The sequence below is a fragment of the Macaca fascicularis genome, chromosome 3, assembly GCF_037993035.2.
Source record: "Macaca fascicularis isolate 582-1 chromosome 3, T2T-MFA8v1.1".
In the NCBI taxonomy this organism is placed as follows: Eukaryota; Metazoa; Chordata; class Mammalia; order Primates; family Cercopithecidae; genus Macaca; species Macaca fascicularis.
The window spans coordinates 108,643,621-108,657,198 of NC_088377.1; the positions used below are offsets into that span (position 1 = coordinate 108,643,621).

Consider the following 13,578-nt stretch of genomic DNA (forward strand, 5'->3'; position numbering starts at 1 on the left):
AATATAAACAAATAATTAGCATAAAATTAAAACTTTCCATTTAAATCGTTTGTAAAAGAAGAGACTGCATTTTTGTGCACAAGACAGGAACATTCAAATACTAAGTTGCAGAACCTTAAGCTAGATGTCAAAGATCTAAGCAGGAATTAGAACATTAAGTTCACACATGAAATACATTCAAAAGTCATTTTTTCAAGGAAAGTTCTCTATGAAGATTGCTATCTTCAGATGCAGACAGGAAATACACTAGTTCCCAGTGAATTCTAGACATATCGGACCCGGGCTCTAGTTCTTGCTCTGTCACTAACTCTGTGTCTTTAGACTTTGTCTTCCAGGGCCTTCCCTATCATAAAGAGATCTGTTGAACTGGTCCTTCAGAGAACATTATTCTGGAACATCTGAAGATTTTCAAGTCAGGAAAGTACTATGTACTCTATGCCATTCTTGGAGACTCACAATGTATGTATTCTATTAAAGTCCATTGAGGCTATTATTAAAAAGTCAAAAATAACAGATGCTGGTGAGGTTGCATAGAGAAAAGAATGTTTATATACTGTTGGTAGAAGTGTTAATTAGTTCAACCACTGTGGAAGATGGTGTGAAAATTCTTCAAAGACCCAAAAACAGAAGTATCACTTGACCCAGCAATCCCATCACTGGGTATACACCAAAAGGGATATAAATCATTCTATTATAAAGACACACACATGTATGTTCACTGTAGCACTATTCACAGTAGCAAAGACATGGAATCAACCTAAGTGTCTATCAATGACACACTGGATAAAGAAAATGTGGTACATGTACACCATGGAATACTAACTAGCCATAAAAAAGAATGAGATCATGTCCTTTGCAGGAACATGGATGGAGCTGAAGGCTATTACACTCAGCAAACTAATGCAGGAGCAGAAAACCAAATACTGCATTTTCTCACTTATAAGTGGGAGCTAAATTATGAGAACACATGGACCCATAGAGGGGAACAACACGCACTGGGATCTCTAAAGGAGGATGGAGGTTGGAAGGAGGGAGACGATCAGGAAAAATGATTAATGGGTACTAGGCTTAATACCCGGGTGATAAAATAATCTGTACACCAAACCTTCATGACACAAGTTTACCTATCTAACAAACCTGCACATATTCCCCTGAACTTAAAAGTTTATTTTACTTTTTACTTTTACTCTAAGTCCATTAAATGTGGTTTAGCCCAATTGTTTTCAGACCTTGTTTAAGCACAAATATTTTGTTTGTATGTATGTATATATGTATGTATGTATGTATGTATTTACTTTGCAAACCATCTGTAATAAGCAACCTGTGGAATAGACCCAGTTTGGAAAACACTGGACTGGGGAAGTTCTAAGCTCCCTTCTTGCATCAACAATATGAGATTCTTGCACCTTAGTGTCTCCCAAGAGTTTGGGCGACATAATGGACAAGTCAGTTGGGGCAAAACAGGACCTGAAGGCAGAAGTGTGGTTAAAGACGACTACAGGCTGAGCACGTGGTGTGCATGGCCCAGAGACACAGGTTTCAAAAGGTCAGGTGGGCAGCAAAGTTGATTCCAGAGAGGCTATCTGAGTGGCTAAACTAGTCTATACAGATCAGACAGCAGATGCCCAAGGGAGGTAGTGTAGCACAGAGCAAAGAAGACATTGGAATAAGATCTGATTATAAAGTGGACTATACTCTGTTTTGATTATTCTTTACTATGGATATATGATCCAGGATGCAAAGGTGTATGCTTTAAGCAAGAATCAGAACTAGAAAGGTGAGTATAGATTCTAATAAGGCAGGGCAGAGATGAGAGAATCCTAGCCTTGAAACAAATTTAAGAACTGCTCCTTCTCAGGAATGCTGTGTTGCCCATCAGCCAGGTGGAACCATTCAAATCTGGGTAATCATGTGACATGCACACCTGGAATTGTGCAGTACACATCCCAGGAAGTATACACAGCTGTCCTGGTCCCTATGTAGGCACTAAAAGGGAAAAGTATAGCTAAAGAAAAATCTTCTTTTTCTTTTCTTACAGCTAAAGAAAAATCCTTAGAGACCATCATCCTAGAGATATTAAGATGGTTTGACTCTGTGTCCTCACCCAAATCTAATCTTGAATGGTAATCCCCACGTGTTGGGAGAGTTGCTTGGTGGAAGGTGATTGAATTATGGGGACGGACTCCCTGCCCCAATCCCCCACTCGCTGTTCTCATGATAGAATTCTCATGAGATCTGGTTGTTTGATAAGTGCGTGTTTCTTCCCTTTTTCTCTCTCTCCTGCCACCATGTAAGATGGACCTTGTTTCCCCTTTGTCTTCTGCCATGACTGTAAGTTTCCTGAGGTCTCCCCAGCCATATGGAACTGTGAGTCAATTAAATCTCTTTTCTTCATAAATGACCATGTATCAGGTAGTTCTTTTTTTTCACAGCAGTGTGAAAACAGACTAACACAGACATGAAAACAAAGACCTAATATACATTCAGCGTCACACTAGTAGGAAGTTAACAGCTGAGCTAGGACTAGAAACCAGCCCCCTTAACCTCCCAGAGTAGGGCCTTTCCCATCATGTCACAGTCATATACACTTTTTCATACCAAGAGATCCACTTTATATCACTACAGTCACGTTGATGAGAAATGCTGTATCTTCAGCACACTAGGATAAAGGGAGCAAAAGGAAGAGAAAGGAGAGCTTTAGTGATCAGCTTTAGTGATCAACTGAATGATCACTCAGGTCCCTTCCAGACCCAATATTCCATGGTCCTGTTCCTCTCTTCTCTTCATCTTTAACTCTGACTCCAGACCACTCACTGACATCCCACTGACCAGAAAACATGTAAAAGGCAGAACTGACTCACCCTTGGCCATATTTCTACAGCTTTTCCCCAAACCACGTTCCTCAAGTCAAGAGGAAAATAATCACTTAAAAGACCCAACTAAAGGAAACAAATAATCATTTCATTTCCATTTTAAAGCTGGCTTACATTCCCTCAAGGCAAAAGCTCTCTTCCATTCTCAGATTGAGAACGGTGATTTCAAAGCTTCTTAGTTTTTGCCTGAAGGACAAAAATAGGAGGATCCACTTATTAATAGAACAAATTCTAACATTTTTGTCTGAGATGACAATGCAAAATCTTGTTTTTATGACGATTTCTAGTCATGTCTTGGCCACACTTTTAATACATTTTCATGAGGATTCATAAATCTTAATGGTTTAAAATCCTTGGAGTTTGGGGAGTATATTTTTTTATTACCAAGAAAATGTAACAGAAAAAAACTAATTGTAATCCATCATCTGTCCCCTATGAGACAGATTCTAACACATAAACGGTTGTAGAGGTGTCTTAAAAGTCACAGAATAATTCACAGCATTTCAGTGAACAACTAGAAATAGTCTATGGCGTGACTTAGTTAAGATACTGCTGAAAAACAAATTAATTTCCAGATAAATGCCTCCTTTACATGTCAGGACACCCCTGAGATTCTCTCCAGGCTACCCAGGTCTTTGGCAGAGCCTTCCAAGGGAGAAGGGCCCTGCCCACACTTTGATTTCAGATTTCTAGCCTCTAGACTATGAGAGAATAAACTTCTTTCATTTCAAGACAGCCTGTTTGTGGACCTTGTCATAGCAACCTTGGGATGCTATTCCAGGCAGTACTTAAGGAAGATAGAAACAAAGTCTTTGCCCTAGCAAACTGTCATCGACGGGAAAATTAAAACTTTCTTAGAAATTCCAGAAAATGTTGGAAGTCAACAGAAACATTGAAACCCATGTTAATTATGTACTTCTTTTTATTTTCTTCTAGAAAATATGCTCTATCCACTAGAGCATATCAAATGTACTGTACTTTACTTTTTGGTAAGAAAATCTGTTACCCTTCAAAGTCTTTCTTCACTCAGCTTCCTGCCCTGGTTTTCCTCCTCCTGTCTCAGCCTTTCCTTTTCTGCATCTTTGGCTGGTCCTTCTTCTCCCCAGTCTCCTAAGGGAAGAATGGTGGCCCAGCCAATAGTCCTTGATTTTCATCTATTCTCTAGCTAAACTCATGTTCTCAGTGATCTCATCTAGTTTCCTGGCTTAAATATCATTGTCACCCACTCCTCTTTCATTTGTGTTTTCAGTTTGGACTCCTCTCATTTACTCTAAATGAGTAAATCCAATAGCCCACTCAATTCCTCTACTTGGCTAATTAACATCTCAAATTCAAAAAGGCCAAAACTGAAATCTTGACCTCCCTTGCTAAGTCTCTTCCTCTCACACCCTTCCGCATCCGAATAGATTGCAACTTCACCTTTCCAGTTGATCATGACGAAATGTGTAGAATAATCTTTAACGTGTCTTTCTTTCATGCTCCACATCCAGTCTTTAGGAAATTGTTTGCTCCACTTAATTCAAAATATACCCAGAATCCAACTACTTATAATCACTTTCACTGCTACCACCCTGCTCCAGCACCATCATCTGTTACGTGCCTGTGCCATGGTCTGAATGCTTATGTCCTCCCCAAATTCAAAAGTGAAAATCCTAACCCCCAAGGGGATGGTATTAGGAGGAGGGGTTTAGGAGGAGGTGACTAGGTCCTGAGGGCAGAGCCTTCATGAATGGGAGTACTGCCTATATAAAACAGGCCCAGGGGAACTTCTTCCATGCAAGGACACAGTGAAAAGTTGGCAGTCTGCAACCTAGAAGAGGGCTTTGCCAGAAACTGATCATGCTGGCACCTGGACCTCCAGAACTATGAGAAAACCATTTCTGTTGTTTTAAAGTTACCCAGTTTTCAGTATTTTGCTATAGCAGCCTGAACATACTAACCCCTTAGATTACTAGTAAGAACTGCAACCTACCAGGTCACCCTGCCTCTTCCCTTGCCTCCCTACAGAGGGTCTCAACACAATAGCCAGAAATCCTTTTAGAATGAAAGTCAGATTGTATTTACTGCCCTCCTCAAAATTCTGCAGTGTCTTTCACATACCAGAGTGAGCCAAAGCCAGAGTCTGCACAAGGGTCTATGAAGCCTCCCCTGAGCTGCCAGTCCCTCCCCATGCAGCTTAGCATCTGACCTCACCTCAACAACTCTCCACTCAGCTCCCTCTACTTGCCCCCCCACACTTCCCTGCTCTTCCTCGAGCATGCCCAGGGAGCCCCTGCCCAACAGCTATCTCCTCTGCCTGGAACACTCTTCACCAAAGGTCTGCTTGGCTGACTCTATCACCTTTATCAAGTCTTTGTTCAAATTTCACCTTCTGGTTGAGGCCTACACTGATCATCCTACTTAAAACTGCATCTTCGACCCCACCCTCCAGAATTCCCTTGCCCTGCTCCAACTTGATCTTTTTCCTGCAGCATGTACCAGTTCTGACACACCACGACTTACTATGTCACTGCTTATTATCTCTCTCCCCTCACTAGATTCAAGTTCCATGAGAGCAAGGATCTTTGTCTGCTCTGCTCTCTTTCATATTTCAAAAACCTAGAAAGGTGGTGGGTACACACAAGGCTCACAATAAATATTTCTCAAATAAGTGAATGATGATGGACTGCAAAGACAAGATAGATAATGGGTTGCATACAATTCCCAGCAGGAAAACCATAATCTATTTCTTGTTCTGCTGAGAATTAGCCTAGAGACAAGGACCTTCATTTTACACATGAGAAAATTCAGGCCCAGCCTCTGGAAGACTGTGGTTTCCAGCCTTTACCAAGGACACTTTCCCTACCCCACACTGTGCTACTTTATGATGGCTTCAGAGTGTATGTGTGTGTGTGTGTGTGTGTGTGTGTGACAGAGAGAGAGAGAGAGTGCATGAGGGAGAGAGAGTGTGTGTGTGATGTGAGAGAGGAAGAGTGTGTGTGACAGTGTGTGACATACAGAGAAAAAGAGTGTATGTGAGAGCGAGAGAGATTTTGTGTTTGTGGGTGGCGGGCGAGGTCTGTCTGCCTTGTCCAAAGGAGAGTATTCATGGTTTAAGGACCGTGCCTGTCTATAGAGAAGACTCCACATAACAAGGATGCTCAGAGGAAACATGAAATACGCTCTTTCATTCCCATCCCTTTTTTCCTTAAGAAATAGGAATGACAAGAAATCAACTCCCCATGTTGCCATCATCAGCACTGCACATCTGTGAGCACCACATTGCTACCTTTGCCTTCCCTCCATCCTGTACTACAGATGAATGCTTCATGCTTCTATCTTAAGACACCTTCTACAGGTATTTATTGAATCCCATTCCCTCAATGGCTTTCTTCCAACAATTTTTTCTCCTTCCTAGATTACTGCAGTTAACATACAAACATCCTGAAACATCAACCACTGTTAAAAAGAAAACCCTCCCTACCCTGATACACAGGCCCCAGGTACTGCCCAGTTGTTGGTTTGCCCCACAGCAGAGCTCCTCAGGATCTCCTCGGCTGCCTCCACTCACATTTCCCCATTCTCTCATCAGCCCACTCCCATCAGGCTTCCATTCCGCCACCATATGAAATTGCCTCTTCTCATCCCAACGACTTCCATGTTGCCAGATCTGAGGGTTAGCCTCCGTCTTTATTTTCGGGTCCTACATCAGGATGGGACAGAGTTGAGCTCTTCCTCCTCCTTGAAATTCCTTCTTTATTGGTTTCCAGGGCATCACTCTCTCTTTTTCAGCATCCTGTGCAGTATTTTCCTCTTCTCCCTGACCTAGGGAGGATTTTGAGGCTAGTTTTTGGGCCTCTTTTCTATCTATAATTCCTACATGTTCTTAATTATATGCCTCTAAATACCATACATATGTGCATGAATCTCAATTCTCTGTTACTTACCTGGATTTTGACCCGAACACAAGACACAGGTGCAATTCTAGTCTACTCAAAATTGTCCCTTAGGATGAGCATCTCTAACTAACTTGTCCAAAAGCAAACCTTTTTTTTCCCCTACAAAATCTGCTCACCACAGTCTTCCTCATATCTGCCCTCATATTAAAGGGCAACTCCAGTCCAGTCCAATCACTCAGACCAAAAACCTTGAAATCATCCTTCTCTCTCCTCTGATTCCTCAAAGCAAATTCTGCTGGCCCTGCCTTCAAAATATATGCAGGATATGAACTGCCTTGATCGCTAGCACCGTGACCCAAGGCAGCATCATTTCTCACCTGGATTATTAGCGTAGGCTCTGAAGAGTCTCCCTGCCAACCACTTCTTTGCTCCCCTGTGGCTTACCCTCCACAGGGAAAGCCTTTGAGCAGAAAGTCTCTGGCTGTTCTTTTTCCCCTTACAGTAAAATCCAAAGTCCTCATAACAGCCTGCTAACCCCACGTAATGTGCCATTAGTCTCTTCTACCTCATCCTCCACTACCACTCCCCTTGCAAATTCTGCTCCCAGTTTGCTGACTGATCCTGGGACAGGACAGGCTGCTCCCGCCTCGAAGTGTCTACACTTTTGCTCTCCAGAATGTCCTTCTCCTCATATCCGTATGCTTTGTTCCCTGTCAGTTCTCTGCAGAAATACTATCTTAGGAAAGAGGCCTGCCCAACCACCCTACCCCCAAGCGACTCCTTATTCCACCTGCTTGGCTCTATTTTTCATCACTACTCCTAACACAACTGACATATTATCTATTTGTTCATTTCTCTTGCTAACTTCCTCTGACTAGAGTGTAAGCTCCATGAAATAAAGGATTTTGGCTGGGGAGGGGGGGCTTTTTTGTTTGCTTTTATTTTCCTGCCTTCTGCATTTTGTGTTAGTTTTTTTTTTTTTTTCTGTTTTTCCTTGAATTCATAACCCTAGATTAGTGCCTGTTACTGTTTTAGGAACTCAAATTTTTGTTAAAAGGAGAGTAATTATTGTTGTCATCCTTAGGAGATGGTTGAGAGGGTTCCTTGAGATGACCTAAGCAAGGTGTTTGTTTGGCACATACAAGGCAGTCAACAAACAGTGGTAGCTATTAGGAGCATCCAAAAGAGGACGCAACTGTGACAAGGTAAAGATTCTATCACTAGCCTTTCTATTTCATCAACACATCTCACATTCTGATCTCTTCCCTCAGAAATGAGAGTAGTGAGGGCTACAGAAATTGTAGGCAAGTAACACAAATTCTCCCATTTCGAATGCCTAATAAAACCATTCATGAAGTTCTTTCAGGCTTGATAAAAGAGTCCCACATTATTAGGTTAAGTATTTTTGCTCTTCTCTGAACTCAATGAAAAGATCCATAAATCTTGAAAGCTTAAAAGCCGTTACCTCAACCAAGTTGTGGATCTTGCAGCCATCTTCTTGGATTAACTTGTATTTTTTTGTAAACAAATCACCCTTGTCCTCCAAGGTGAAGGCCACCTCTCGTCTGTGCTCTCTCCTGGGAGGTAGCACGCACCCGGCCCAGGCCCTCATGGTCTGCTGGATCACCTTCACGTTGCTCTGCGTGCGCTCAACTCTGTGCTCCAACTCGGACGTGGCCTCCCTCACCCTCTCGATGTAGCCCCAGCAGTCATCCTGCCACGTCAGCCACATTGTGGCTGCTGTCAGCTGCTCATCAATAGCCCTCAGCTCATCTTCAATCAGAGGGTATTCAACTTCCAGGAGCGTCTGTTTGAGCTTATTATACCCTTGCACAAGAAGGTCAAGATTTCCAATGTACTGAGCAAAGAAAACAACAAAACAAAAAGTGCCAAATATGTTAGCTATTTTCTCTGTCTTAAAGGCGTAAAGATGTCATATAGGTCTATATAATAATTACAATTCAAAATATTTATATTCATAATAGGCCCTAGTATCTTTTTTTTTTTTTTTAACAAAAAACACAAACCTTTAAAATAGTGTTCCTTTTATTGAAGATGGCTAAAGCTGAATCTGGTATGTCTTGTTTCTTCAACATCAGAAGATATTTCACTTCTCTCAATATAGCCACTAGCTATTAAAACAACAATTATTAAAATTATCGCATATTTTAATAATGTCACTCTATTTTAACTCAAGTTTAACTTGAAACACTTAGGATGTTATCCAAGGATTACTATATTTCCAAATCAACAAGGTAAATGGGCTTTTGTTTCATATATTTTTTAAAAACAAATGTCATACATTCCATAATATAGTAAAGGTATATGAATTATCCCTAAAACCTCTCAAGAAATTAGTTTCTATAAATTGGTTTTATGAAATTAGAAAGTAGAAGGAATCCTCAGTTTACTGTGTCATATATTTAGGTATGTGTGCTGAGTTTTACTAACAAAATAAAGTCAGTTATTCTCTGTATATGTTTTAGGGAAACAGATCAGAATTCGGGTACAGAGTATGCTTATCCAACTCAGTGAGGCTAACTTTCCCACTTCCTAGGCATGCATATGGACTGTCATGAGAGACTCCAGGTAATCACTAAGAGTGAATGTATAATCTTCACCCCCTAAAAATCCAGCCAGATGTTTAAGGCATTTTGTGTTTTGTCATGGAAATTACAAATAGATAGTCTTATAAGCTTGCCCCTTACCCTAAAGCATATCCATGGTGGTAAACAGAAAAGAAAGCTTATTTTGTGTCTCATGTCTAGCAAGCTGCCAGACTTGCAGATTGTTTGTTTAAAAAATATACAATGCGTATACATATGTACATGTACATCTAGTATTTAAATATTTGCACATATAATTATATACACATACACATATATGAATGGTTACAAAGTCCCATTGTTACATAACATGTAATGAAATTATGAGAAAATGAATTGAGAAAATATATGAAATTTCCTTTGTTACATGATTTACCATGCAGTAACAAAATACCTGTTTAATAAATAAAATATTCATCCTGGATATTATTTAACTGTTAATATTTTTATATTGTTTTATGTTTTTTAAAATTACCATCAATTTAATTACCATATACAAGCTTACTGTCCCTTTGAAAGAAATGACGATAAGTTAAAATTTACCAGTGCTCATCAAAAATGTGACATGTCTTTCATTCCGTGTATTCTGTTGATTCCCCAAATCTTAACTTATATGATGAAATTTTAACGAAAACACTGGTGTATGTTATGAATATATTTAAGTCAGAAACTATCTGGTAAAGACAAATGATTCAATTCAGTTGAGCTATCATTTACTAAGTGTAACCAAGCACCAGACACTAAACTAGAGAAACAGAGTACAAAGATGCAATGAAATGGATGCTACTCTCGGTGGCTCATTATCTAGTGAGGGTAGAGTGGTAAAGAAATAATTACAATACAAATTAATAGAGTAATGAGAATTTGAGAAATCTCTACAACAAAGACCTACAAGAAATTGTTTACAGTTATAGTCCTCGCAACTCTGACATTTTCCCAAATGTAAATTACAAATGACTGGAAATACCAGAAACATGCTTATAATAAAAATGGCACTTATAAATCATCTTAAAAAATGAAATCCCTACCTTTGGGTCAAAATTGACACAGAGAAGACCATTTATGGCACTGAATTTAACCAAGGGTTGATTCAAATTGAATTCACAGATTTCATCCACATTACTTTTCCATTCATTATAGACATGATTTTCAAATTGATCAAGCAAAGTGGTCATTTCAACATACTTTTGATAAACTAAGGCATTATCAGGATTGCCCAAAAATCTGTAGGAATAAGGTTTTTCTACTGGTTTATACATATATTAGATAGATTTCAGCTTAATAATTGTATAGTAATACAATACACAATATAAAATATATAAAATATGATAATGCACTATAAACAACCAGGAAGAGAAACAGTCAAGACTAAATTATGCCTATGAATTGCTTTTGCTTTAAAAGATAAAGTTATAAGATGAATGAAACTCAAGATGTTACTAAATGTTGATAGCAACAAGCTACTGGCTCCTACGAAGAGAAGAAAAACGCAAAAAGACTGCATAATAAAAGCAGTGTTACTTATTGGAAAAAGAAAAACAATAACAGCAAGAAACTCCAAACATGGTGGGTGGAAAGGACAAGTGAAAAGAAAAAAGGTCCAGAAAACATGTAAGCATATGAAATTCTAAGAGTCCCATTATAAATATTCCAAAACCATGGGAATGAATCCCTCTCCACAAACTCAACCAGTGAGAGAAGTGAACAGGGCAATGGCTTCCTAAGTGCTAATATGAACAGCTCACTCTCTTATATAAAACGTCACCCATACCATTAGAATAATTTGCCATGACCTAAGCTTAACTACTTACAGATAACGGAGAGATGCAAAGTTTGACCAAAACATTTGAAGTCGTTGGAGGACCTGTTGGGCCCATCTGATATTTCCTGAGGTAAATGGCATGTTCTTGTTAAGAACTACATGTCCACGTTCAATCTGCAAGTTGATATTTTGGTGAAGAGGAAGAAAGGGAACATTCAGTCAGAATGGTTTCCAACCTTGTAACCAATTGTTCATTTTAGTATTTTTACAGTAGTATAAAACATATGTGTTTAATCACTTGATTACTAGAAGAGTTACAGTCCTAAAGCAAGTTTACCATCTCCATGAGGAAACCAGTTAAATAAAAGCACAAAAAGGTAGTGCCTATATCTAGTCTTTAGATATAATCACAGAGTTCTAGTTGATGGTCATTATCTACAAAAATGATGCTGTGAATGTGTCCAACCTTATCCACCACTTACCTGTTTCATGTGTTCATTATACAGTTGCTTACACACATCCAGCTCTGTATTAAACATATGCACTAGTGTGCTGTAATGTAGGCTGAAAATTTCCATGACAACTGGCTTCTGTAGAAAATTTCCAAATACGGTCAAAAGCTATAAAAATCAAAGTTAAGGCAACGTTAAGCACTATGAGTTTTTAACACAAATACCCAGCTCACAATGTCCCCCTTCAAATCTCTTACATGACTAGTTTAGAATCTTAAAAGTATCCTGTGATGCTTCAAAATGTAAAATGTATTTTTTGCATCTCCCTAAAATTTCTGTACATCCAATAAACCAATTCTAGGTGTAAAATAATTTCCCTTTCTCAGCAGAAAGGAACCATTGTCTGTCTGCACTTTCTCCTCACAGTTAATATTATTTCCTGTTGGGTGGCAGGTAACGTTTCAGAAGACGCTTTGCAGACACAAGAATAGAAACAAGATTCATGTGCTTGTTATTGTTCTTCCCTCCTACATATGTATTCTTGAGATATAAATATCCATATATCCATATTGAGGCCCTCTAGGTCACAGCATGAATAATTATACCAGATGTGCCAGTCACCATGGACGCATGCCTATGGCCCCTGGTACATCCACGTGACCCAGCCACCCCCAACAGTGTCCTGGGGCTACAGTGGTGACTGTTACAAGGACAACCACTCCACAGGTGGACGACTCCTTTGACATGAATGTCCTGGCTCAAATCAACGCCTTGAGCTAAACAGATTCTTTCTCAGAGTCAGGGCCTGGCTGAATCCATGCTGGCTAAAATTATCAGTGAGCAGAAACTACTAGCAAGCAGAGGAAGCCAACTGATGGTGGGACAGCAGAAAGCAGACACACAGACTGAACAGGATCACATCACCAGCAAAGCAGGAGTGAAGTCTCACAAGCTCCTCTTGTTCAGTCAATGGAGTCCCCTAGATTTCAAACTTACCTTCACTGCCAGTGTTCACAAAGCTTAGTTATCCAGTGAGTCTGATTTTGGATTCCCATTAGTCTCTTGTTTACTACCCAGTGTGGATTCTTTTGTGTGCTAGCATAAAATAGCTCTTTCCTTGCAAGGAAAATGACATTTATTTGTATATAAATTTGTATAAAACAAATTTTATTTGTATATAACCAATGTTTCTATAGTGCTATGTCCCAGGAACTATACGTCAAGGGCCTTAAAAGTGCTGTTATTATACACTCCAGGTGAGGAAACTGAGTTACAAGGAGGGAACGATTTTCCCAAATAACAGCTAGTGGCGGAGCTGGGATTTGAAACCAGACAGTCTAGCATTTGGGTTTCTGTTTCACTGTGTAGCTTCTCATCAGCTAATATGCCATTGAAAGTTATATCATTTTGTCATCTGATCATTCTGTGTGGGCTTCATAATACGTTAGTTACTAAGCCTGTCATATAGATATTTTCTTTGAAAGAAGACATATCAAAACAACTAAGTATATTTACAGTGGCAGATAAACTGTATCCAAGGTCATGCCTTGTTTAGCAATATGGCAAAGGAGGGGGCTTTGTTCTTTTTAAGGAAATAATAGATGTTCCCTAAAATGTGTTTCACTTAAAAAACAGCTTTATAATAAAAATTTGCAAATATTTCCATAAACTACATTCACTGAAAATAAAATTACCATGAAAAAATTATAGAAACTAAAATGTAACTATAACTATACCTTAGGGGTCAATTTAGACAAACACATTCTGACTTTTTCTGGTAACATCAATTATAACTGCAGTAGAAACTGCTAAATATTTTTAAATCTACTACTCAGCTGCTACCTAGCAAAACGTAACTGATTAACTTTCTTCCCACAGTCATTTTTTTGTTGAGTTTGGGTTTCAAATAAAATTTCTAAAGTAAACATTGTCTCATATCAAAAAAGTATACCCCACAAGAATTTATAAGTATATTTATTTCACAACATTATTTTTTAAACACTTATC

The 13,578-nt window shown here is 39.1% G+C and overlaps 1 protein-coding gene across 1 annotated transcript in view; it reads right to left on the reverse strand.

Annotated features, from left to right (window-relative positions):
* DNAH11 (dynein axonemal heavy chain 11) overlaps window positions 1–13,578 on the reverse strand; it is a 385,830-nt gene that overhangs the window by 327,811 nt on the left and 44,441 nt on the right. Inside the window, exons 10-14 of the mRNA XM_065542209.2 lie at window positions 11,602–11,739; window positions 11,169–11,293; window positions 10,386–10,581; window positions 8,779–8,883; window positions 8,217–8,609 (exon numbers count right to left, since the gene is read on the reverse strand). Coding sequence (XP_065398281.1) covers window positions 8,217–8,609; window positions 8,779–8,883; window positions 10,386–10,581; window positions 11,169–11,293; window positions 11,602–11,739 — 957 coding nt within the window. The remainder of the gene's footprint in view (window positions 1–8,216; window positions 8,610–8,778; window positions 8,884–10,385; window positions 10,582–11,168; window positions 11,294–11,601; window positions 11,740–13,578) is intronic.